This window comes from Trichomonas vaginalis, chromosome IV (genome assembly GCF_026262505.1).
Source record: "Trichomonas vaginalis G3 chromosome IV, whole genome shotgun sequence".
NCBI lineage: Eukaryota > Parabasalia > Trichomonadida > Trichomonadidae > Trichomonas > Trichomonas vaginalis.
The window spans coordinates 16,507,688-16,531,749 of record NC_067206.1 but is presented as its reverse complement, the minus strand read 5'-3'; the positions used below and the strand labels follow the sequence as shown (position 1 = coordinate 16,531,749).

The window sequence follows — 24,062 nt, the reverse complement described above, 5'->3', positions numbered from 1 at the left end:
ATATGGACGTTTTTGGGGTCAAAAGCGGGAATGGATGAGCTTGTAAATGCTGCAAGAACATTAGGTGAAACAGGAAATTTTGTAGATGGTTTTAAAAGACTTGTTTCAAATGTTTTAACAAACACAAAGAAATTATTTAGATATACCGTACATAACGGACGGATTTTCGAACAGATAGCAACAAACCCTCCGGTTATGGCTGCGTTGATGATGGTTAGAGATATAAAACCACGTAACGACGGGAACGAAGAACATGAACAACAGGATACTGGTCGGGTTATTCGAGACATTAAAAACGTGTATCCTGAAGTTATTGATTTATTTAGAGGAGTTAATGATTCAATTTCAAAACATTCTATAACCCTCGATGAAGAGAATAAATTAACAGATTATATATTCGTCATTATTGCAGAATTAATGAAGAGAATAAATGAAAAAGGAATTGGTGATATCATTAATGTCAGCGATGTAATGATGAAAAGAAATTTTGACTCATTATTTACAAAACCGAAAACAGAATATAGTCTTTATGACGTAATTACCGAATTAATGAAAAAAATTAATGATAATAAGAGTTCTGGCGGAAGAGTTGAATTAGAAGTGAATGATGTTAATGAGAAATTAGCCGAAAAAGCAGATAAAAACCATGTTCATTATATAAGTTCAGACGAACAGATTATAACGGACTACCATGGATATTTAACACAGGATGAACAAATAAGCACTGAAGATGTTAATGAAAGAAGATATAAATTCATTCGTGCTAAAGGTTATGACATACACTGTACTGTACAGTATGACACAGGTAAAGCACCAGAAGCATTTGGTTATAACAATGAAATTTATGCTTCATACTTCTTTGTTAACGGTGTATTAGTTGAACCAAGATTTACATTGAGAGTTAAGGCAAAAATAACTTTTGAAGATGCTATTAAAAGTAAAGCTGACAAAGATGAACTTGACGCAACGAACAAAGTTTTGAAATCTCATAAACACAATATCTCCGATATAAATGAACTTCAAGCTACATTAAATAGTAAAGCTGACAAGAACCATACACATGAATCCTTCACTACTGTTAGAGCAGACGACATAATATTGAACTATACCCTTGGTTCAAGTGCACCTTTAGAGAATCCAAGTACAAGCGTAAAAGATACACTAAACTCCTTAAATAGTAAATGTATGAACATTGAAGGTCATGTCAGAAACTTTGAAACACATGAACTACCAGCAATGTTAGATAAAAAAGCAGATAAAGAACATACACATAACTCCTTCTCAACTGTTGCTATAGAAAGTATTGAAGGAACGGTTGGCGGAACTGGTGGGGATGCATTATATTATAAACCTCCTAACTTTCCACAAGGTTTAACATCGAATGAAAACATAACAACGAAGAAAGAAATTAGCTGTAAAAATGTTTATGTCATGGATGATGAAAATAATGTTAAATTCACTGCTCAAGATTTATATGATAAGAAAGCAGACAAAACAGAGCTTCAAACATTAAAGACTGAAATACTTCAAACATTATATCCTGTTGGTTCTATTTATACGTCAATGACTTCAACAAATCCAGAAACAGTTTTAGGTTTTGGTACGTGGAAGCAGATTGTAGATAAATTCTTATACTGTGCTAGATATTCAAAGCAAACAGGAGGTTCGAAGAAAATTAAAGAAGTAAACCTTCCACCGCACACTCATACAGGAACGACAAACTTTTCTGGCGACCATAGCCACTCATTAAGAGACCACCCATTATACAACTCAGAGTATGAAGCTGGCCATGACGTTTTATCTCCATCTTATAACAATTCAGCAAAAAAGACTGTTCGACCAACTGAACCAGGAAGAAATCATTCACACACTTTCACAACAAATCCAACAGGCTCGGGTGCAGATTATATGCCACCATTTGTGACTGTATTTGCATGGTACCGCGTTCAATGAACGCGCTTGAGCCTAGAATAAAATCTTTAACTTTACATAAATGAGCTTGAAAGAAGTATTCGAACAACATCCATGGAGGTCATTTAAGAAGTTCAATGAAGCTGCAAAGAGTTGGGGATTTACTAACAGAGCTGAAGTGAAAAGGTTCTTTGACAAAAATGTTGTACATCAAACAAAAATAAACCCTTACGACTACTTTTTACCAATTTACTCCAACACTCCTGACGCATACCAATTTGACACTCTCATTCAAAGCAGAAAAGGAGGACATAAACCATTCCTCATCTTCATTAATGTTAACACTCGTAAAGCATATGCATATCCAATGAAAAATAAAGGAACTCGTGAAGTGTTAAGAGTTTTACAAAAGTTTGTAGCAGAACATAGCCCAAGTACTTTAACATCAGACCAAGACAGTGCATACCTCAGCAACGAAATCACAGAATTTCTCATTAAGCATAACATAACTCACTACACTACTGAAGACCATAACCATAACATACTCGGCATCATAACCCGCTTCATAAGAACGCTCAGAGATTTAAACCAAGAGCGAGACTTTACCGAAGAAACAATGAAACATTTTCTCGAAGTATATAATTCCTCAACACATTCTACAACAGGACATACACCAAATTCAATGACACAACAACAAGAAGAAAAGTATATACAAAAGAAACGAAGCCAAACACAAAATATCAGAAATTCAACACAATTTACCCTCATTCCTGGTACAAAAGTTCGTGTAGTTCTTGACGACAAACCGTTGACAAAGAAACGTTTAAGGTTAAGTAGAAACTATTATATCGTAGACTCTACGCAAGGTAATGGATATCTTATAAAAGCTGCCGACGACTCTATTGCGTTTTACCCTCGTCACAAATTAGTCGAAAGTAGTAATGGCAAACTTGCTGAAACCATTGACGAAGCAAAGCGAGGAGTGGTTATTGAAATACTTGGCTATAACATAAACGATGACACTTATAAAGTAAGATATGAAGGAGGCGTTGAAGATGTTATACCATCTAAGAACTTGAGAGAGTCAAAGCCAACACATCTGGGACCATTAGAGCGGGAGTACTGGAAAGACAAAAATAAGCCAGAAAGAATAAGAAAATTCTTCTAAACTTTTTCATTAGAAGTAAATCAGACATGAATGAGAACAGTCATGATATCATTAATGGTACCATTTATTTTTGTCATAAATTTACACCAAAAATATATTTTAGGTGAAGAGGTGAGATCTCACCCGTTTTTTCACCTCTTTTTTCACCCTCGCCGCTTAGCGGCTCAGATTGCTTTAGCTTTCTCGTGAATTTTCATGAATTTCCTTAAGATAGAAAAAATAAGGTTAGTTTTATTTTTATTTATTTTTTATTTTGTATAAAAGATATGATTTCAACAATCGGCACAACAACAATTCAAACAACTACAGCACCAAACTCACTGGTCATGAATCCTACGTCAATGTTGGTAGAGATGAAAAGCTTTATTCCTTCTTCATATACTTTTGAAACAGAAATCCAGAAGATAAAGCAAGAACTTTTAACAAGTAATTTAGACTGTAGTGCGAAAGATGAAACAAATGAACAGTATCTTTATGAAATGGAGGACCTCATCGACCATTTGCCTAAACTACCTGAAATTCAGCAGCAAAAACTAACTATTCCTGAATTCGACGAAATTGAAGTCAAAGCAACTGACTCAGTAGAAATAAAGAAGTTCATACGTAAAGTAAATTATGAATTTCTTGGTTTTCATTGCAACCATAAAGTTATGGACAAAGATTGCAACATGGTTTATAAAAATATTTCTGACCTTTACAAATCCGAAGAATTTAAGACATACGATAACTTTGTTTCATTAGTTGCAAAATGTGTATGGCAGATAAGAGATAAAGATAGAAGAGGTAAAGTATGGAATGAACAGATAAAACCAGCAGCTTTTGAGTTAAAGAAAACCATTGACGCCTTAGTTGTTCTAGCTGGTTTTATTTCAATGTATAACGCAAAAACGATGCCGCAATGTTCAAAATGTAAAGCAGCAATAAGAAAATATAACTACTCAGTCAAAGAGATAGAAAGAATGCGAAACGACTATGCAGACTTAAAGAAAGAAGCAGAAAAGCCAGCAGAAGATAAAATGGATATGTTGACATTTCTTAATAAAAACTATCCAACAGCAGAAGATTTCCTTCTGTCTGACGTCAAGAAGAAATATAAAGAGACTTTCGGCATGATTAAAACATTCGATGTACTAAAAGAAGAAATAGAAGCTACGAAATTGTTTAGGATTTCAAATATACATCGTACAATTCATGTAAAACGCTTGTGAAAAAAGAGGTGAGAAAACAGGTGAGAAAACAGGTGAGATCTCACCTCTTCACCTCAATTATATTTTTGGTCAAAGCTTCCACGAGAGAAAAGATTCCTCATTCGCTAAGGATTCCAAAAATGAAAAAATCATTGATTTCGGCTGAGAAAAAACAGCAAAACCCTTCTTCCACGGGAACAAAGAAATAAAGAAGAAATAAAGTAAATTTTTTATTTATTCCCGTGGAAGATAGAGCACTTTTATGACACTTTTTATTCACGACAAACAAGACAAACAAAGAAAATAAGAAAATACGGCGCTGTCGCGGTTCGAACCACAGACCCTGACCCCTCCATAACACCACCTTAGACCACCGTGCTACGTAGCCTGTCGACATAAGATTTTATAAATTGCATATTTGACGTAAATTTATTTCCATCTGGCTTCCCACCGCATAAGATATTCATACGTGTTTGTAAGACATTCATTAAACTTCTTTTCTATTGCATCTAATCTTGCGTTATTTTTTTCAATAACTTGTCTGTATTCTTCATCATTGTTAACCAATTTTTTATCTACAAATTTTATTAGTGTTTGATTCACTTCGTTATGATAACGGTCATATTCTTTCAATACGTAAGTGAAGACAAAATGCGTCATACCTTCAATCTTAAAGCTTAAAGAACTTTCAACACAGTTTTGAGGGTCTGTCAGTGCGTCAATGAGATAGTATTCGAAGTCAGTCAATAATCTTTTTAAAGTCATTTCATACAGGATAAAATTTAATGTTGTGAAGAAATAGTGTTTATCTCAGAAAAAATAACGCTAATTTTATTTTTATTTATTTTTTTTATTTTGTATGTAAAGACAGTAATGACAACATCAGAGAACACAACAACAGTTATAGTCCATGAAGCTATAAATGAAGAATATGAGTACATACAGTATAACAAACAGTTACGTCTCATTCGTTCAGTCAAAGATGACATGTACCAAATGCAAAGTATAATGAACGCTCTTCGTTCTACAAAGCAAGCATATCATTGGTTTGAAAACCAACAGACAAAAGAACTTTTAGAAGAATTTCCTCATATGATTGCTTCTCTCGGAAAACCGAGAGAAGAGATTCCGTATGAAAATCGCAAGAATTTGGCTCCTGGTTTGAAAGGTTATTATGTTCATAGACTTTTAGTAAACGCTGTAGCAATATGGGCTTCACCTCGTTATGCTTGTTATATTTTCATGATGTTAGATGAACTATATAAAGCAGAACGTGGAGAGATGGAAAAGAAACTTCAAGCAAAAGATGAAGTCATTGAATCCAAAGACAAAAGCATACAGAAAAGAATACCGCGTTCGGTACCAAAAGGAAAGGAAAAGAGTTATAAGTATATGATATATACTGAAGAGTTGGAGAAAGAAGAAGATAAAGATATGGTTATGTTGTATTTAGTCAGAAGAAACAACAAGAGCTTTTATGACTTAGCTAAAATATATAAATCTGACAGAAACTGGTTCTATCGTGAAAACTTACCGATTTCAATGACACCGAATGAGCAAATAAAGGAAATTGTCAAAAATACTCTTCCTCAAACACACTATGACATCAAAGGTTGCACAATACTTACATTCAAAGAAGACTTAACATTACTGAAGGAAAAAATAACAGAATATTTCGATAACTTCAAAGAGGAAGAATAAAAAAATCTAAGCTAATTTTTTTTTTTTATAAAATTTTATCTCATATGAAAGAACATGAATTTAGAATATTCGGAACTCATGACAGAAGAAGAGAACGAACAACATGTAAAAGATTATGCAAAATTTCTGAAGACATACAAAGCATTTAAACAATATCTAAATGCTTCTAAAGATTATGCAAAATTTCTGAAGGTATATAAAGCTTATGAAAAAGCGTATGAAAAGTTTATACATTGGGGAATTGTTGTAAAATATCGATATGAAGACTAACCAAAAATATATTTTTGCTTAAATAGCTTCAGGGTCTATTTCTTCAACCATTTCACTTCCTTCGTCAATGTCAATAGAAGCTTCTTCAACCTTTGGTAAGAATTTCTGTATAACATCTTTGTTCGTTATTGTCTTCAGAGATGAAGGATAATATTTCACATTTGTTTCACCCTTCTTATATTCTTTCTGTTCGGAAAGATTTAAAGTAATACTGAAGAAGTCAATATTAGAGTTCTTTATAACAGTATAATGAGTATCTTTGACATTCACGAAGAAACTCTTTTGTTTCAAAACTACTGCTAACTCTTGTGAAGTATAACGTTTGCGGTCAATGACGATAGCTAATGGTCTGACATACTGACCAAACTTAGATTCTTTCACAAACTTCCTGTTAAAGATAACATTAACATTTGAAGCATTATTGAACTCATTCTTGATGGCAGTAGCGAGTGCATTGTATGAAAAGAACTTGCAATCTTGCATGTGTTTCATTAAAATAAAAATATTAAATTATTTTGAAAAATAACTTAAAAAATCTAATCTAATTTTTTCAAAAAATATTTTTTTTATTTCCTACTAAAGATGTATCGGAAGTTGTCTAAGTTAGAACACTCGGAAATAAAACAACTTCTAACAGAAGCTAACATAGAAGTAGCAAAACATTACGCAACAAACAAAAAAGCACTCGCTGACTTCATTAAAGACTATAATGGTGCAATAAGTTATGATAGAATTCATGAGTTCATAAAGCCGCAACGCGGCGAGGACGAAGTCCATGCAAGAGCATTTCCTTTAAATGACGTTGCTATTGACTTATATCATAGACGTTCAGTACCTCATGAAGTAAGAAGAGAAATGTTTGACATAACAAATGCAAACGTTGGTGAAACAAGAAGAAGAGACGACACACTGAAACAACAGAGAAGAGAGATGTTTAAGAGCGCTATAGAACAAGTTCGCAAAGCTAACGATGTCATTCGTTCCATTGACGACAAACCAAAAGAAGGTGAGAGATGGTTAAAGAAAGATGAAGAGAATAGGAAGAGAAATGTGAAGTCAGGCAATAGACTCATTGACTTTAACATCGAAGCTTTAGATGAACCAAACAGAGACTACTTACACAAACATTTCGGTAAGGTTTTCATGAGACTCTTAGAGAAAATTAAAATAAACTCACAACAGAGATGGATGGTATGTTATAAACTTGGTGGAAAGTATGAATGTTCTACGTTAAACCTCAATAATATTGGAACATTACTACATCAGCTCTTGAAGGAGAACTTTATATCAGAGATAGAAGCAAATGCTGCAGGTATTGTTGAAATGCACTATGACTTCTTCTTGACAAACATAAAGAATCTTACCGAAATAAAGATGTATGATTTAACAGAATATGAAGGCTTAACGATGTCAGATGTAAAGAAAGGCAAACCAAAAAAGAGACCATATAGAGATGAAAGCACACTGACAAATGACCAGAAAGCCATTTTGGAAGCTCTTAAGCAAACAGGAAACCCAGCACTTATAGAAAGCTTTTGGAAAGATAATGGTGAAAAGAAGTTTTATAAGAAGAGAAGCGGTCAGTTCTGGAAGTATCTTTGCACATTACCTATAAATCTTGAGCGCTACCAAATCTTCAATGAACTGAACAAAAGAACTGCAACACTTATGACAGAAGACAATTGTTTCGTTTATGCTTGCATTCAGGCTGGAGTAGATGGAGAGACTATTGACCACATGAGAGAAGTCATTCGTGTTAGAGACTTTCCTCAAAGTAAAGTACAAGAAATTTCTGACGCAACAGGTATAGCATTTAATGTTACCATTGGTTATTTCAATGACTCAAGACATAATGAAATAAAGAGATACATACCAAAAGAATGTAAAACTGTTAGAACTATTGACTTACTTCTTGTTGAAGACCACTACATGCTAAATGAAAGATTACCAATGACAACATATTTCATTCGCAACTATATAGAAATTCTCAAAGCTTGTGGTGGAATGAACATTGAGAAACAGATGAAGATTTATACAAAGAGAAGATAAATATGTAGTTCGTTATGATAGAACAACACCGTTATGGGATGTTATGAAAACATTGTGGGAGTGCAAATATTTCGAACCTATTTCTTATGGAGAACTTTTCACATATACTACTGACTTATATAAACAGAACCTTGCACCATTTAAAGATTTCATATGCTCCAAAGTATTGTGTACAACTGAAGAAGAAAGCCGAGTCAAAAGAAGTAAATAAAAATAAGTGCAAGTTCATTCCTGAGCACGTTTTCTTTGCTGACTTTGAGTGTAGCACAGACGGCTTTCATAAAGCTTTTAACATCTGTTATGACAGTGAAGATGGTTCAGTGAGTGAAAGCATTTGGGGTCAGAACTGTGCAACAGAATTTTTGGAACGACTTCCTGACAAGAGTTTAATATATTTCCATAACCTCAGTTATGATATAAACTTCATCTTAAGACACATGACAGAAGTGAAAGGAACTCCCATCATTAAAGGTTCACGAACAATGCAAATAACTGGCTTATATAAAGGAAGGGCAATTATTATAAAAGACTCTTACAGTGTTATAAATAAGAAGCTTAAACTATTTCCTGCTATGTTTAACTTACAAACAGGACCGAAAGAAGTATTTCCATATAACTACTACAGCAGTGTTTTGTTAGCAAATGACAACAGAACTGGTGTCATTTCTGAAGCATGTAAGTTTATCCGGGATGCAGATACATTCATGAAAAACATAGATTCCATCAAAGGTTGCAGAATAGATGAGAACCACTTCGACTTAGAAAAGTATAGCACATTTTATTGCAAACAAGATGTAAGAATTTTAAGAGAAGGTTTTGTTAAGTTCCGCAATGACATATTGAAAGAATTTGATTTAAACGTTTATGACTACGTTAGTATTTGTTCAATTGCTAACAAATTATTTGAGAACAGAGTGTACTTCCCGAATGGAAATTTATATGACCTCTCAAATAAACCAAGAGAATTTATTTCACGCTGTATTCAAGGTGGAAGATGTATGCTGTCAGATAACATGAAACAAAAGAGCGAAAAGAAACTCATTGCTGATTTCGACGCTGTTTCATTATATCCATCAGCTATAGCAAGACTTTATACTTTAGAAGGTATTCCAAAGGTTATGAAGAAAGAAATGTTAAGCACAGAGTATCTCATGAGACATTTATTCGATGACGACCAAAAGGAACCCATTGGTGAAAAGTTTGTCGGCTTCTTTGTTCTCATTAAGATAACAGAGATTGGAATACATAGACACTTTCCTTTAATAGTTTGTGACCCTGAACTAAATCCAGAACTTAACGTTCCCAGAAGTTCAAACACTTGCTGTTTAATGTATGTTGACCATATAACATTACAAGACCTCATAAAATATCAAGGTGTCAAATGTGAAGTGTTGCAAGGATACTATTACGATGGAAACAGAGATATTAGAATAAGAGATGAAGTAAAGAAGTTGTTTGATTTAAGGTTAAAGTATAAGAAAGAAGGAAATCCTTTGCAAGAAAATATAAAGCTCATTCTGAACAGTATTTATGGCAAAACTATTCTATCTCCTATTGAGTCAAAAATAACCATAGTAAATGACAAAGATGCTATAAGATATGCCATCAGAAACTACAACCATATAGTGAAGTTCGAAGGTTTGGATGGTTCAGATAAAACTATTTTCAAGCTAACGAAAAGCATTTGCAGACACTTTAACTTCTGTCCACTTGGTGTTAACATTCTGTCTATGTCGAAGAGAATAATGTGTGAAGTATTCTGTACTGCTGAGGATATGGGACTTCAAATATTTTACCAGGACTGTGATAGCATGCATATTTTCAATGAAGACATACCAAAGCTTGCAGCAGAGTTTAAGAAGAGATACGGTCGCGAACTTATAGGAAAGAACCTTGGTCAATTTCATTCTGACTTCGCAGAAATAACACCTGGAAAACAAAGTTTAGCATACAAGTCAATATTTTGTGGAAAGAAGACCTACATAGACTTACTCACTAACGATTTAAATGAAGTTGCATTCCATGCACGTTGCAAAGGTGTCAAACAAGACGTCCTTGCTTTAACAGCAAATGAAATGTTTCCTGAAGCTATACAATGCTATTACAATGAAGATAAGAACATTCACATACCTGTTGGAACATATGACAAAGACTCTGAGTTCAGTTTAATGAAACTTTACAAAGCACTTTATGACGGTCAAGAGATTGGATTTGACTTATGTAAGTCATATCAACCTTGCTTTGAAGAGAAGTTTAACTTCTCAATAACGACTAAAACAAGCTTTATTCGTAAGTTGAAGTTCTGAGGTCATTTATTTTTGTCAGCAATGAGGTCATTCGTGATAAAAATAAGCCGCTAGCAGCAAGGGCGAAGCCCATGTGGTCATTTACAATACTGCGATGGTAGAGTTTAAGAGTTGTGCTTCAATGTAGAGACAGTCCTTATGGTCTGGAGGTAAGAACACTGGGCAGTTATGGTCATGAGTGGAGAACATGTCTATCCAAAACTCACGATTGAAGCCAGTTAATTTATAGTATTTAGGATTTGGCAGTGGTGTAGTTCTTGTATGACCAATGAACTCATTTTCAACGCCTTTGGCTATATTAGAGAAAAGAATAGCTTGCTTTCTATCCCAAATGCCAGGTGTTACAATCTTTGAAAATTCATTTTTCCTCGGAAGCATTGCATCATAATTGAAAACATTCTTGAAATCGTCACTTGGTTCAGAGATTTGAAATCTTATACGTAATGGATTTTCTTTCTCTTTAGCGACTTCATTGAATGGTGAGAATACAACAAACTGACAGTCATGTGTTCCATCTTCATTTTCATTAAATTCATAATGAAAGTCTATAAGTTGTGGCTGACTACCTTCTTCTTTCAGTTGTGCAAGAAACTCACGTAAAGGCTGTAAAGTTTGTACTTCAATGTTAAACTTTTTCTCGAACATTTCATTAAATGAAATCATACATTGCAACAATGTTGTATCGTCTTTAAAGTATTTGTATATGTGAATGTTTTGGGCGCTTAAAGACTGTTCGTCATTTTCTATCTCGACTTGAAGTATAAAGTCAACCTTTCTGAAAGCACGTGTTATATACATAGATGTTATGCCAATGTACTTCTCTTCATTTATGTTCACAATCCAGTCTGTTGGAAACTTAAACGTTACTCTGTTCCCCTTTATTTTGACGTCAGGGTTTTCACTACTGAACGCAACAGATAAAGGTATTTGTCTATACATTTAATTCGGATAAAAATAAACCATTTACTCTTTCTTTGCTTCAGCTTCTTTAGCTTTTGCTTCAGCTTCTTCTCTAGCTTTTTTCGCCAGCAAACGTGGGTTCTTTTGTCTTCCAGCAGCTAATGCAGCAAGTTGTTTTTCACTAAGTTTTCTCTTTGGTCTCTCTGGCTTTTGTTCTTGTTTTTGTTCCTTCAGTTCGGATAAAATTTGCTCGCGAATTTCTTTCTTCAATGCTTCAACATCTATGACCCCTTGGGTCTTGTCCGTAGGGCTTGTCTGAGTCATTTGACTGCAGATAAAAAACAAAATTAAAACTTTAACCGATGTAAAATGAGCTTGTCAAAATCAGAGCGAGAGTCTATTATATTAAATGACGCAAGAGGAATACAACATCCTTTCTATTACGTAAGTCAGAGTAAAGATGGTAAAATATACGTAAGAAAAAGAAAGGTTCCATTAGCGAATGCAGAAAGCGACAACATTAAGGTGTATGGTAAGGGTGAAGTCCACGAAGCCCATATAAAACCTTCTGTTCAAACTGAGCCACCAAAAGAACAAGAAGAAAAGAAGCCAGATGTACTTTCAATAACGAACCAAGAGCTTATTGCAAAGTTCGTGAATTTCATTGAAAAACAAACCGAGTCAAAGAACCCTGACCCACCAGTGAAAGAAGTTGAGACAAAAGAGAATGTACAGTTCATTGAAAATGTCAAGAAACAACTTCCACCACGAATGCCAAGAAGAAGAGTGAGAATAATGAAGTAAATAGATATTTTTATCTGAAGTAAATACATGCAGAACGAACAGCTAAACGAATTTACTCCAGCAGAGCATATTCATCAGATTCGCTCATATTTCGATATCATAGACAATGCAGTTCAAATTGGTGACACTAATAGAAAATATTCTGACGCAAAGATTCCATCACAACCTGGAACTGCTAAAGATAACACATGGGTAACATTCAATCTCTCACCTCCTGGTGAAAATATGTTGGACCTTTACAATACATTCATTACGTATAAAATGGAAGGTCAATTTATTGTAGATAAAGAAATTGGTTCAGGTTCCAATAAAACAAACCCACCAGGATTTTGGATTGGTTTCGATGACGCTTTCTATGCAGTTGCTGGATATCAAATCCTTGCAAATGGTCGTATCGTATATTCTCAAGACAACGCAAGAGAAGAAGCATATATAACTTCAAACTCACAAACTACCGAACAAATAAAGAAAGTAGATGTTTTCTCAAAGACTCGACATGAAGATGTATGGAGTCATTCGGGAACATGCAGAACAGGACAAATTGTTAGTGGTCCAATTACAGCAGGAAAATCATTTGATTTTAAGCTTCGTTTAAGAATTCCTGTTAGAAGATTCCTTCCATTAGAAGCTATTCGATTTATTCCAGCTTTTGCAGGAAACATTCAGCTTAAAGTAAAGTTCAGTAGCGACGCCTTACAATGCACATCTATATCTGTAAATGATATCATTGCTTTCAATCCAACTCTTAAAGTTGCATTTGCTTCAGATTCAAATCCACCGACAAATAAATTTGTTCCATGGAATGAACCATTCACTATGATAACGAAGGCAGTAGAAGCTAGTGGAACAGTTACTATTACAACTGTAACCCAGCAACTATTTCGAACAAAGATGGATTTTAATGAATGTTTCATTCATCCAAAGTCATTCTCTTTAGACCCTAACATTTATACAGAACTTGTAGAACATTATACAAACGAGGCTTTATGTTTTCCTGTTAAAGTTATGGATTGGATTCCTATGGACGGTTCATTCTCAAAGAATACAGATAGTTCAAGTGCAACATTTACAGCAGCTTATACGCCTATTAATGTTAAAAGTATTTGGGCACTATTTAGAAAGAAAGACAACTATTATGTTAATTTTGAGAACCCTAAGTTTAAATATCTTCAGCTTTCCATGGGAGCTTATGGAAATATGCCTGCAGAACCTGAAAAATCATATGGACCTGTATTTTATGAAATGGTTGCGAACGCTTGCAATACAAACAATGATATGATAGGATTTAATGAAGATGTTATGAGGTCATTGGTGGATGATGGTAGTGTGGAACATAAATGGGATAGCTATGACAACACACATTTCTTATGTGGTTTTCCAACAGAAGTGGACTTTTGCTTCCAGCAAGGTCAAACATCTACTGCTCCAATAACATACAAATTGTCTGTTAAAGGACCTATTGAACTAGCAACTGAAAATGTACCAAAGCCACTTATTGGATTTATGAGGGATTGTTGCTTTGCCATTCAGGTGCGTGCTAATGGCATCCCCATAATAAGATTAGATGACTATAACTTAGCTACGGACGACGGTGAGGAATAAAGGATGAACGTTTATTTTTAAAGCTTATAAATGAGTTCTTCATCAAGCTCTCGTGAACCTTCACCATCTATGAAACAAACTTTACCAAACGATTATGGAGCACCTATTGAATATTTCTTACGAGCTGCACAATGGCAAAGAGCAGTCTCACCAAGGTTAGGTGTTCCACCAGCTCCTGTCAAAAATAGCATTTGGTCAAGTCCTTATATAAAATATGGTCTCCCACTAGGTTTGCTAGCTACAGCAGGAGCAGTTATGATGTTGAAAAGAAATAAAGCAAATGTTGTAAATAATACTGAAGTAGCTGAAGTTAAACAAACTCCAACACCTTCGCCAAAACCAACGCCTTCACAAACAACACCTTCAATGACTCCTGAACCTATGGAAGTACAAACTCCTGTTCAAAAGTCAACTCCTAAACCGACTCCAACATTTAAACCAGAACCTACTCCTCAAATAAATCGTAAAACTCCTGCGTTTCCTTACTGAAAAAATAACGTTATTTTTTATTTAATATTAAAATTTTTATTTGATTGAAATGACAAATAAAGTCACTGAAGCAATGAAACAAAAGTTTTTGGTAGAATACATTAAATCAGGAACTATTCCAGAAGGTTTTTACATTCATACTATGAAGGATGGTAGAGTTCAGTTTAGAAAGATAAAGCAACCATTAGATAAAGAAGGAATTTTGAGAAAGATTAAACTTCATGAGGACAACATTGCTGAACTTAAGAAGAAGTTAGAAGAGTTGGAGAAAGGAAGAGAGTTATAAAGCAATGAATTCAACAGGGTGAAAAAAGAGGTGAAAAAACAGGTGAGATCTCACCACTTCACCTAAATTTATTTTTGTGCTATGTTTTCATACGTGTGAGGGTGGTGATATCATTTATTTTTAAGTTTATTTTTTATTTTATTTTTATTTTATTTTTATTTTATTTTTATTTTATTTTTATATAAATGACGAAAACTATTGAGATAACAAACTACAACGGTCATGAGTTCAAGAATTTGTTCTTCGTTCCTCGTGAAAATACATTCTATCAGATACGAGGGAGAAAAGGTAAAGTTAGTTTGAGCGTTTATGAAGGAATGAAGAATGGAAAGTTTATACAAGCATACGATACAAACGGTAAACGTGTTTCATTAGCTTTGTCAAAACTTACTAACATTTATTTTGACAGTGATTTTGACCTATATGAAGAAGAAAGTGAGTCAGAAGATTATGAACTATTGTGTGAAGCACAGCAATGGGAAGAGTTGCAATACTTTTGTAAGTGAGAACGTTTATTTTTACAGTAGTGAGGTGAGGTGGTTGGCGGCTTTGTAAATATTTAAGGTTAAGTTAGTGTTGTCGTTTGTGTTGTAAAATATACGTTAACGGTTTTGTAAAGTGTCAAATTCACAAGTATTGGGTAAGGTGGAACGCAGTGCCACCGTACACTTGATATGTTTACTAACTGCTTCGATTTGAGTGAACCAGATCCGTATAAATTCTGGAAAGCATTAGTCAACAACCAGAAATGGAAAGAGCTAGCACGTATTGCAGTGAAATTATTATCGGCTGCAGCAACGGAAGCAGCTGTTGAAAGGTTATTCTCTTATCAGAAGCATCATTTTGATTCCCTTAGTTGCCGTGCATCAGAAGCATTGGTCAAAGCGAAAATGATTTTCTTGTACATTTACAATTCAAAACGACGCCGTAATCAAAAGAAATCTAAGTAAATATTCATTTTATTACTAATACTTCTTTTTTACTACCTTGAATAACTTAATTTTTTGTAAAAATTGATATAATTCTGTAATATGGAAGGTTTAATTTGTAATTTCATTAAACAATCGAGTTTTATTTTGTTGAATTTGCTCCGATGATATTATCATGAATTTTGCTATAGAATAAAATGATCTTAAACCGAATTGGAAATTGCACTAATGGATGTGGGTTCGGTAACCCGGCGGTCAATGTGCAATTCTAACGGTCTGAAAAAGATTGGATAGCGAGATATAACGCCCCAGCCGTAAATGGGTTCGGTTTTCCTCTCAAAGTTCTCAAAAAATTGAGTTAACCCACGGTTAGAAAAGTGGGTTTCCAAAAATATTGCCGCGTAGCGGAGAATTTTTGATTTCTTTGTTTAATAAAATATAGAAAGAGTACTCAAAATACATATGTTTTTCTCGTTAAACTCTATATTTTTCTTGAATTTTTCCTCTCAAAAATTAAAAATTGAGATAAAAATAAGGAAAAAACTACATTTTATATCGTTCATTTCCCCGTGCTGGGTTCTCGCTTAAGGGGCCGGGTTCTCTCAATTTCTGTATCGTTCCCCGCTTTTTGCAACCTTACATCTCCCTCATGAATTGTAACACCAAACACGAACATAAAATGTTGAATTTCCTTCCAATAAATATAGACAAGAAAAAGCACGTTTTTACTCTATCGTCATGATGGGAACGATTATTTCCTTTTATGAAAATTTTATATTTCATAATTTGTAAATTCTATATAATTGATCGCTATAATAAATTGCAGAAATTTTGAGAAAAATAGGCCCCGCTGATTGTGAGATATCAGAAATTTCTGATAATTGGAATTGGATCGCACACTTCCAGGGATATGTATTTTCTACATTATTATCAAATCAAATACTGTCTCAATGATGGAAATTTTTTGAGAAGATTATTGATTTTATAATATTTAGGATTTTTAAATAAATCCAAAAAAAGTATTATATTCCTAAAATTTTTGTTGATTTAATTTTCAAAACTATACCATCCTTTTGAGAACCTCAGATCCTACACAAAAACCACGGAGTGAATTCTATGAGACCCACAATTTTTGAAAGGGATTTCAAATAATTGAGAGCATTGCTACACCCCATAGGCCTATTTTGGCTAGTATAACATTGCCAACGATTCATTTTGCCCTAATGGACTGTATTAAACATATTTCTTTCATTTTCTTGAAAAATTGGTAAAAAATTAAATTTTTAATCAAATTAACGCCAAGGTTAAGGGAATATTATCGGCTTTTGCTATAGTACGTTATTCGAACGCTATTAGTAATATTTGGAGCATAAAAAAAAATAATATTTTTTTATGCCATTCAAAGCCTGATATGGCAGGATCTGTAATGTAATAGTTTATATTGTCATTTTGGCTTGTAACAAACCAAAATTCCAAATATAAATTATTAATTTTTTTTTGATTTAGGTTTTTTTGAAAGAGACCATAAACTTATGCATGTACTATCATAAAATAACAATAGAACGTAGATCGTCTTTCTCAAGAAGATTCGTGAGAAGAAGATCTACTTAATCTCCTCTATTTATATGATAAATCTGCATGGTATCACTTAAATTAGTTGGAGAACCAAGCGGATAATACCGCAATAAAGGATTTCAGTGCAGATTTGAGCTATTCCCGCATGTAATGGTGAACGTTTACTTTTTCACAAATCTAAACGGTCTCGCATATGCAAATTCATCAATTGTTGATGAAATATAAACTAATGTTCGGTATAGATACTAAATATCATAGTCTTACTATTTTTCAGCATTCCAAATCCTATGAGTATATCTCTCAATTTTTGTGAAGCTCTCAAATCTTTCTAAGAAAATTTGACTTTTTGATAGAACTCTCTCAATGGACTCCGTGGTTTTTGTGTAGACTCTGAGGTTCGTGAAAGGATGGTACATAGAAAACTTCATCTGAATTCAGATAAAAAGGAATATATATTTACAATCTTATGCCAATCATTTTTCATAAATATTCATAATTTATATCAATTGAGAGTTGTTCTCAATTAGCGGGAATTTTCTATGGAAGAATTTTGAGAAGGAAAAACTCATTATTCTACAATGATATCTGATGATATGTGCTCTTCTCCAAAGTGTCATCCAAAGTGCAAGTTCACAAAGGAGGATGATATGAGGCTTTGCTCCATTATATCTCAATGCTCTGAGTTAAATTGGAAACTTATATCTGAAAAAATGGGTGATAGAAATCCACGCCAATGTAAGGAAAGATGGGAAAACTACTTAAATCCAAATATTAACAGAAGTCCATTTTCTGTCGCAGAAGATATTCTTCTTCTTGAAAAATATCAAGAATTTGGTGCTAAATGGGTTGTTATTTCCAAATACTTCAATAATAGATCTGATATCAGTATAAAATCCAGATATATGGTTTTGAAAAGAAGAGGAGTAACACTTGAATTTCTTAGAACTCATAATGTTAGCTTTTTAGCTACAGGAACAAGCAAAAAGGCAAAATTGTCACCACAGTCCAGTCCAATTTATGTCCAGACACCTCCAATAACTAATTATGAAATGGCCTATCAACAACAAATCAATACAGCTCCATCCCCAGCACCAATGGAGTACCCTTCAGCTACAGTATTTGAGGACAACTCAAACTCTAAAGTTGATGACTTAATCGACTGGTCCGTCGCTTCCGATATTTTCGAGTCATTCGAACTTGCTTTTTAGATCGTAAGTTCCCATGTTTGTATGTAATAAAATTAGAGATTTTTAAAAAGTTTTTGAATTATTTTTACCTTGCCATAATCTGGCTTCTTTACCGTTAAATTTTTAAAACTATTTGACAATTAGCCGAACACATTGATGCATATCTCGGCTAAGCAATTAATGCTCTGATGTTTTTTATCTTATTTTGCAAAGGCTTACTTATAATCTTGTTAATTCTATTGCTGCTTTGGCATTGCTAGCATTATAAGAATTTATATGGCATCCTGTTTTATTTTCATTTTGATTTTATTCATAAACCATTTTCATTATTACTTACATATATTTTTTTTTCATATAGTTATTGATATCAATATGAAATATTCCTTGGGAAAATTTGCATATGGGATCATAAGATGTATAATAAAAAACATTTTCATAAAATAATAATGAATATCTCATAAGCAAATATACATACACAGGCAATGCCTTTCGCAATTGACAGGAAACACATTGCGTAAAACAAAAGGTATATTGAATATAGGAAATTAAATTTGATATTTAAATCATAACATGACGATTAATTCATAAAAATTATGGAGTCTATTGATTCTATTATTCGGAAATCTGCTGTCTTGATCTTCGTGGAACTACCTTTTAATACACTTATTAACAATCTCAGAGTTGTTGGAAGTTGTGCCTTACAGGCGTATATGCACCCTTAAAATAACTCTCAATTTAAAAAAGTGACAGTAATGAATTCTTCTTCTCCTTTTGATTCTTTTGGAAATTTTGAGATTGGAACACATAATGGGGAAAAAGTTATCATACACTATCAATATGACTCACTTGCAGTTTACTATTTAGAAACACTTGAATTAGTTTCGAAAGTAACTTTCCAATTCCCAGTTGTTTCACTATTTGTATCAAATAACCCTAAAGAAGAAGCACTTAATTTTGTTATTATAACAGAAGATCAGCAAGCACACTCTATTTTTTTAGATAACGCTGAATTTAAAGTTCATTCTTCAACGAATATTCACGAAAACATCATGTCTCATCACACAATGCTTACTGATAAATTCGATTACAACTACATTTTGTTTGAAAGCGGTAAAATGGTTAAATTATCAAAAAAGAGCCCTGTTCAATATCAGATTGAGTGGCCTATCAAAAATGGAAAGATAGTACGTTTAGAGCGATGCCATCCATTCGAAGATCAATATTTAATTGAAAAAAATTCTTCAGCATTTATTGCATTAATTAAAACGGAAAAAGAGTATTTAGTCGCTACATACATATATAATTTCACCACAGAAGAACTTATGCAAGGACCCTATACCGCAAACATTTCTTGTTTTTCCAGATATTTAAATTCCAAAATCTTTTTCCAAAATGGAAAGATATTTGGATTCAATCCATTCCGCGAAATCGCCGAAATACCCGATGTTACATGCGCTTCTCAAGCTTGGAATACCGAAAAAACAATAATCTTTACACCTGAAGGAATTGGATATTCAGTTACAGCAGATTCATTCACAGAAGTACTTAGATTGTCGAATCCACCATTACGTGTCGAATCCACCGGCGATTTTCTGATTTATCTTACATCAAGTGGAGATTTGATCCTAAATGGCACAGAACACAAAGTTCATATTGTTGCACCTATCAGGCTAAGTGAATACAAGTCAATTCTCATCCAATGCGATGAAGATAGCATCAAAACATTTCCAACGATTTCAATGCCATCAATTCCCACAATTCAGACCAAATACGAAGGTAAAAAAGTCACAGGATACAATGGTGCAACATGGGAATGTACAAACAACATTGTTGCCTTTGCAGGCTGTAATTCAGAAAATTCAGAATTTGTCATTGCTGCATCAGTCAAAACTGTTTACATTCTTAAAGTTCCTAGTGATTCCAAGGCAATACAACTCATAAAAGAGGAAACAATGACATCTCCAATTATTGATGTCGCAATTTCGCCAATACACTACGCGATATCAACCATTAAACAAGGAGTACATGTTACATCATACGTAGGTGACCCGTTCAACCTCACATTCCACACAGGACAATGTCTTTGTCTTTCCCTCTCAAAAACGACGGTTGCCAGCGGTTTTGACGATGGCAGTTTTATTTTAGCATCATTAGAAGAAAGAGGCCCAATTGTAAACATGAAACCATTCAACACACCCGTGAAAAAAGTGACACACATTACAGACGACTCAGTTTTAGTTCAATGGGATCTTGCTTGTGCTGTTGTTAGTCGTGACAAGTTCCAATGGTGTTCATTACCAAAATTCAATGGTGCGCAGATCTCTGCTTTCGCCGCCGACCTTCTTGCATTAGGAGGACCTGGAGGAATGTCCATATACAATTTCCCATCAAAGAAATTAGTTGCTGTTATTCCTAAGCGACTTATTGGCATCTGTTCATCATCTGTTTGTTTTTCCACTTTGTCTTCTTTGGGAATTCGATTCTTCGCGTTGACAGCTGATAACGAGTTGATTGTTTTGTACTCGCATAGGGAAATAGATGTCGACCATCAATCTCTAATCGACGCAGATGACGCAAGAGCTATTTGTGCAGTAGATGAAAGCGCTTACGTTATATGTAACAAATGCGTCGCAATATTTGATATGAGAGGAAACAGAATTGACACCGTTGATTTCCCTGCTCCTCCAAGATTTTTCGAAGCAAGTTCAAGAGGTTTTTACGTTTGTTTCGCAAGAATGATTTGGTACATTTCAAGGGATATGAGCATGAAGAAGATCCCATTTGATAAATCTAACATTGTTTGTTTCTGTGCAATTGATGATGACAAGTTCTGCATTGCAACTTCAACAAGAGTTTTGACATGTTCTGCAATGGGAACTAAAATTGTTTTCCAGACATTGACTAAGGTTGATAAGAGGATTATATCAATGAAAGCTCTTTCTTCTTCACAGATAAGTGTTCCCGATACTCTTGCAATTGTGTTTGAAGATTCTAGTACCGCGATATATCAAATTCCACAACAATAATATAATTTTTTAAATAAAATATTATGTTTGATTGCTCTTATTTCATTTTTTAATTAAAATACTATGATTGTTTATATTTTACATGGCATTTGCTGGCAAATGCCATGTAGAGTTATCTCAAATGTTTTATGGTAATTACACTGGGAACCCCTGGAAAATAATAGAAATGAGTATGATCATACTCATTGCGTTGCAAATAACAGACCTATCGTTTTTTAAGTTATGTTTCAAATTTAGAGCTCTATTGTTTTTTTTTCTTAGTTTTAGGAAATTTAATGCATATATTCATTGTTTTTATATGATTTTATAGTATTTAAAATGCATCAGTTAGTTACTTAATGAAAAAACATAAAATTCATAAAATAAATTAAGTAAAGTTTAATGACAGCAGATCTTATCAGATTTGTATTAACCTAGTTATGCTAATTTTATTATCATTCTTCAATGAAAATCTAAACTTATGAAGATTATTACCTATTGTCTTTTTTTGTAAACTATTCAAACCTATCACTTAATTTCATTTTCTTAGAATGCTGTCTTGCCTTTTTTCATATTCATATTCTGAATGTCCGGAAGGTGATTCATATGAATTTTCAAGTGGCACAACGTCAATCGAAAGTAAAATATTTTATTTATGTTCTAATCTCAAAAGTGTAATAATTCCTGATAGTGTTACATTAGTTGGAGTATCAGTCACTTGAAGGTGATTTTCTTAAAAATGCCAAATCATGCGAGGAAGTTATCACATCTGTAAATTATACTGAGGATCAAATTGGTGGAAAGACAATCACTCATAAAATTGGACCAGAAACTCCTGATGAACAGCCAGAAAATCCTAATAACCAACCAGAAAATTCTGATAATCTACCAGATAACAAAGAAAATCCTAATGATCAAAAAGAAGATAGTGACAATAAAAAAGGAAATAACAAGACAGGCATTATTGTGGGAGTGACTGTTGCTTTACTTGTTATTGTAGCTATTGGAGTTATTTGTTTCATTGTTTACAAGAGAAAATTTGCACATAAAGATGATGATGATTCGAATAACGATGAAGAGAAAAACAATGCTAGATCAGAAATTTCATAAATTAGTAAGACAAACTTTGCTCCTCCTACAATCTGATCATCTAATTTATTGATCAAATTTAAAAAAAAATATTTTATTAATATATGCTCACATAACATTATCTTAAGAACAAACATATAATTGAAACAGATTTGCAACTTTGTTGTAAATCCAATATACTAATCAATGTTAAAATATGGCTAAAAAAAGCCTAGTTCAAAATAATTTAGTTAATTAATACATTTTTGGGTTTATTAATAAACTCGTTTAAAAGTTTCACAACAAAGGACTTGGAAACCAGTTTATAACAATCAAAATTTTTATATTGATATTATTCTTTGTTGATTATAATACTAGAGATTGAATGGTTATTACTAAAATCATTGGTTTCATTGTCATAATGTAATAACCATTATGTTTGAAAATTTACGTATTTTTCATATTTTTTTTTGACATCCAAACTTTCTAAGGCAAAAAGAGGATGTTTTTGGTCGGGAAAAAGTTATTATAAATCATTATATAGTGTATAATAAAGATATATATTGATTTTGCTAGTGTTAAAAATCATCCAAATCAGAAACTCTAGATAAAGTATTAAATATTGCTCTAAATGAGTTCTTTTGCAGATTAAGTTGAGTTGCTAAAGATATTTTTGGAGAATCAACATAAATTTCGTCGTCATCATCAATAGAATCTTGAGACAAAAGGTTGAGAACGTAGCTTTTTTCATTCTTTTGTTTCTTAGGTGAAATTTCCTTCTTTAAAAGTCTTCTAGGAGGTAAAATCGTTGGACGTGCATCCTGTTGAGGATAATCCAAGTAATCCTTTGGCCTAGTTGGTCTTGTCATGTCAACAAATCGACAGCAGCTACCAGTAATTTCATCTTTGCTAAAACTATCAGCTGGTTCTCCGCATTGATGCAAATACATACAGTCTGGATTAGTACATGGTTGGCCTCTTAAAAAGGCAGAGCAGTACTTAGTTGTTCCAAATGAAGCTTTCATTGCACTTCCATCAAGCGAAAATGATTCAAGAGAGTAAATACATTCAAGAGCGTCTTCACAATTTCTAAATGTTACATATGCACTGACAGACTGTGTCTGATTTCCTGAAGAATGAACATGAGAAGCATTCACAACTATCTTTTTAATAGGACCGTATTGGCCGAAGTATTCATATTTGAGAAGTGTATCTTCGTTAGCATATTGTATAGGCAGCCCAACAACGTAAACTAAGTCTCTTTGGATAACTCTAACGTCAACAAGGTGTGATGATGTGGAAGGCATTTCTATTTTAGGCGTATCTTTCTGTGGAGATGAAGTATCAGAATTTTGAAGGCATTTTGGACACAATTTATTCGACAAATCATTTTTATTTTTATTACAATTGGAACATATGCAAGAATGACACTGTCGACATTTCAAATATCCTTCATTTGAGCCTATTTGCTTACCACATTGCGCACAAGTAATAATATTCATTTTTTCATAAATCCTGAAAAGTGACAATTTTTGAATGATTTCTGAATTTCTAAAATCTATTTAAAAATGATGTATCTATAAATCTGTATATTTAAATAAAAATTGAATGCTCGATATCGTAAG

General features: G+C 33.3%; 16 protein-coding genes across 16 annotated transcripts, besides 2 other annotated features; 13 read left to right on the top strand and 3 right to left on the bottom strand.

Moving 5' to 3' along the window:
* Window positions 1-15,360: part of a mobile genetic element that runs on past the window's edge.
* On the top strand, window positions 31-1,198 carry TVAGG3_0106510 (keratin-associated protein family; the record flags this gene model as incomplete). Its single annotated transcript, XM_051222981.1, has 1 exon — window positions 31-1,198. A coding segment is annotated over one exon (1,168 nt), but the record flags the coding sequence as incomplete, so codon positions are not given.
* Window positions 1,994-2,442, top strand: TVAGG3_0106500 (integrase core domain containing protein family; the record flags this gene model as incomplete). Its single annotated transcript, XM_051222980.1, has 1 exon — window positions 1,994-2,442. A coding segment is annotated over one exon (449 nt), but the record flags the coding sequence as incomplete, so codon positions are not given.
* On the top strand, window positions 2,528-3,079 carry TVAGG3_0106490 (integrase core domain containing protein family; the record flags this gene model as incomplete). Its single annotated transcript, XM_051222979.1, has 1 exon — window positions 2,528-3,079. One exon carries the CDS (start codon window positions 2,528-2,530, stop codon window positions 3,077-3,079), a length of 552 nt encoding a protein of 183 aa, XP_051107965.1.
* Window positions 3,346-3,907, top strand: TVAGG3_0106480 (organellar and viral DNA polymerase type B; the record flags this gene model as incomplete). Its single annotated transcript, XM_051222978.1, has 1 exon — window positions 3,346-3,907. A coding segment is annotated over one exon (562 nt), but the record flags the coding sequence as incomplete, so codon positions are not given.
* On the top strand, window positions 5,359-5,967 carry TVAGG3_0106470 (KilA, N-terminal/APSES-type HTH, DNA-binding family; the record flags this gene model as incomplete). The annotated part of the gene is made up of 1 exon (XM_051222977.1): window positions 5,359-5,967. The coding sequence occupies one exon, from the start codon at window positions 5,359-5,361 to the stop codon at window positions 5,965-5,967; it is 609 nt and encodes a 202-aa protein (XP_051107963.1).
* Window positions 6,820-7,613, top strand: TVAGG3_0106460 (organellar and viral DNA polymerase type B; the record flags this gene model as incomplete). The annotated part of the gene is made up of 1 exon (XM_051222976.1): window positions 6,820-7,613. A coding segment is annotated over one exon (794 nt), but the record flags the coding sequence as incomplete, so codon positions are not given.
* On the bottom strand, window positions 10,674-11,531 carry TVAGG3_0106450 (uncharacterized protein; the record flags this gene model as incomplete). Its single annotated transcript, XM_001303534.1, has 1 exon — window positions 10,674-11,531. One exon carries the CDS (start codon window positions 11,529-11,531, stop codon window positions 10,674-10,676), a length of 858 nt encoding a protein of 285 aa, XP_001303535.1.
* Window positions 11,556-11,816, bottom strand: TVAGG3_0106440 (uncharacterized protein; the record flags this gene model as incomplete). The annotated part of the gene is made up of 1 exon (XM_001303533.1): window positions 11,556-11,816. One exon carries the CDS (start codon window positions 11,814-11,816, stop codon window positions 11,556-11,558), a length of 261 nt encoding a protein of 86 aa, XP_001303534.1.
* Window positions 11,862-12,296, top strand: TVAGG3_0106430 (uncharacterized protein; the record flags this gene model as incomplete). The annotated part of the gene is made up of 1 exon (XM_001303532.1): window positions 11,862-12,296. The coding sequence occupies one exon, from the start codon at window positions 11,862-11,864 to the stop codon at window positions 12,294-12,296; it is 435 nt and encodes a 144-aa protein (XP_001303533.1).
* On the top strand, window positions 12,324-13,898 carry TVAGG3_0106420 (uncharacterized protein; the record flags this gene model as incomplete). Its single annotated transcript, XM_051222975.1, has 1 exon — window positions 12,324-13,898. One exon carries the CDS (start codon window positions 12,324-12,326, stop codon window positions 13,896-13,898), a length of 1,575 nt encoding a protein of 524 aa, XP_051107961.1.
* TVAGG3_0106410 (uncharacterized protein) lies at window positions 13,929-14,387 on the top strand (the record flags this gene model as incomplete). Its single annotated transcript, XM_001303531.1, has 1 exon — window positions 13,929-14,387. One exon carries the CDS (start codon window positions 13,929-13,931, stop codon window positions 14,385-14,387), a length of 459 nt encoding a protein of 152 aa, XP_001303532.1.
* Window positions 14,437-14,673, top strand: TVAGG3_0106400 (uncharacterized protein; the record flags this gene model as incomplete). Its single annotated transcript, XM_001303530.1, has 1 exon — window positions 14,437-14,673. One exon carries the CDS (start codon window positions 14,437-14,439, stop codon window positions 14,671-14,673), a length of 237 nt encoding a protein of 78 aa, XP_001303531.1.
* Window positions 14,674-15,360: a terminal%2Cinverted (terminal inverted repeat of Maverick-1A transposon ID:TVAGG3_0106390).
* A 2,395-nt stretch (window positions 15,361-17,755) lies between these two features.
* On the top strand, window positions 17,756-18,385 carry TVAGG3_0106380 (RNA polymerase II transcription regulator recruiting protein; the record flags this gene model as incomplete). The annotated part of the gene is made up of 1 exon (XM_001303527.1): window positions 17,756-18,385. The coding sequence occupies one exon, from the start codon at window positions 17,756-17,758 to the stop codon at window positions 18,383-18,385; it is 630 nt and encodes a 209-aa protein (XP_001303528.1).
* A 731-nt stretch (window positions 18,386-19,116) lies between these two features.
* TVAGG3_0106370 (WD40 repeat-like family) lies at window positions 19,117-21,425 on the top strand (the record flags this gene model as incomplete). The annotated part of the gene is made up of 1 exon (XM_001303526.1): window positions 19,117-21,390. The coding sequence occupies one exon, from the start codon at window positions 19,117-19,119 to the stop codon at window positions 21,388-21,390; it is 2,274 nt and encodes a 757-aa protein (XP_001303527.1).
* Window positions 21,426-21,740: 315 nt separating this feature from the next.
* On the top strand, window positions 21,741-22,565 carry TVAGG3_0106360 (regulation of response to stimulus; the record flags this gene model as incomplete). The annotated part of the gene is made up of 1 exon (XM_051222974.1): window positions 22,072-22,479. One exon carries the CDS (start codon window positions 22,072-22,074, stop codon window positions 22,477-22,479), a length of 408 nt encoding a protein of 135 aa, XP_051107960.1.
* Window positions 22,566-22,713: 148 nt separating this feature from the next.
* On the bottom strand, window positions 22,714-23,943 carry TVAGG3_0106350 (nuclear-transcribed mRNA catabolic process, deadenylation-dependent decay; the record flags this gene model as incomplete). Its single annotated transcript, XM_001303525.1, has 1 exon — window positions 23,016-23,744. The coding sequence occupies one exon, from the start codon at window positions 23,742-23,744 to the stop codon at window positions 23,016-23,018; it is 729 nt and encodes a 242-aa protein (XP_001303526.1).
* Between the last annotated feature and the right edge of the window lie 119 nt (window positions 23,944-24,062).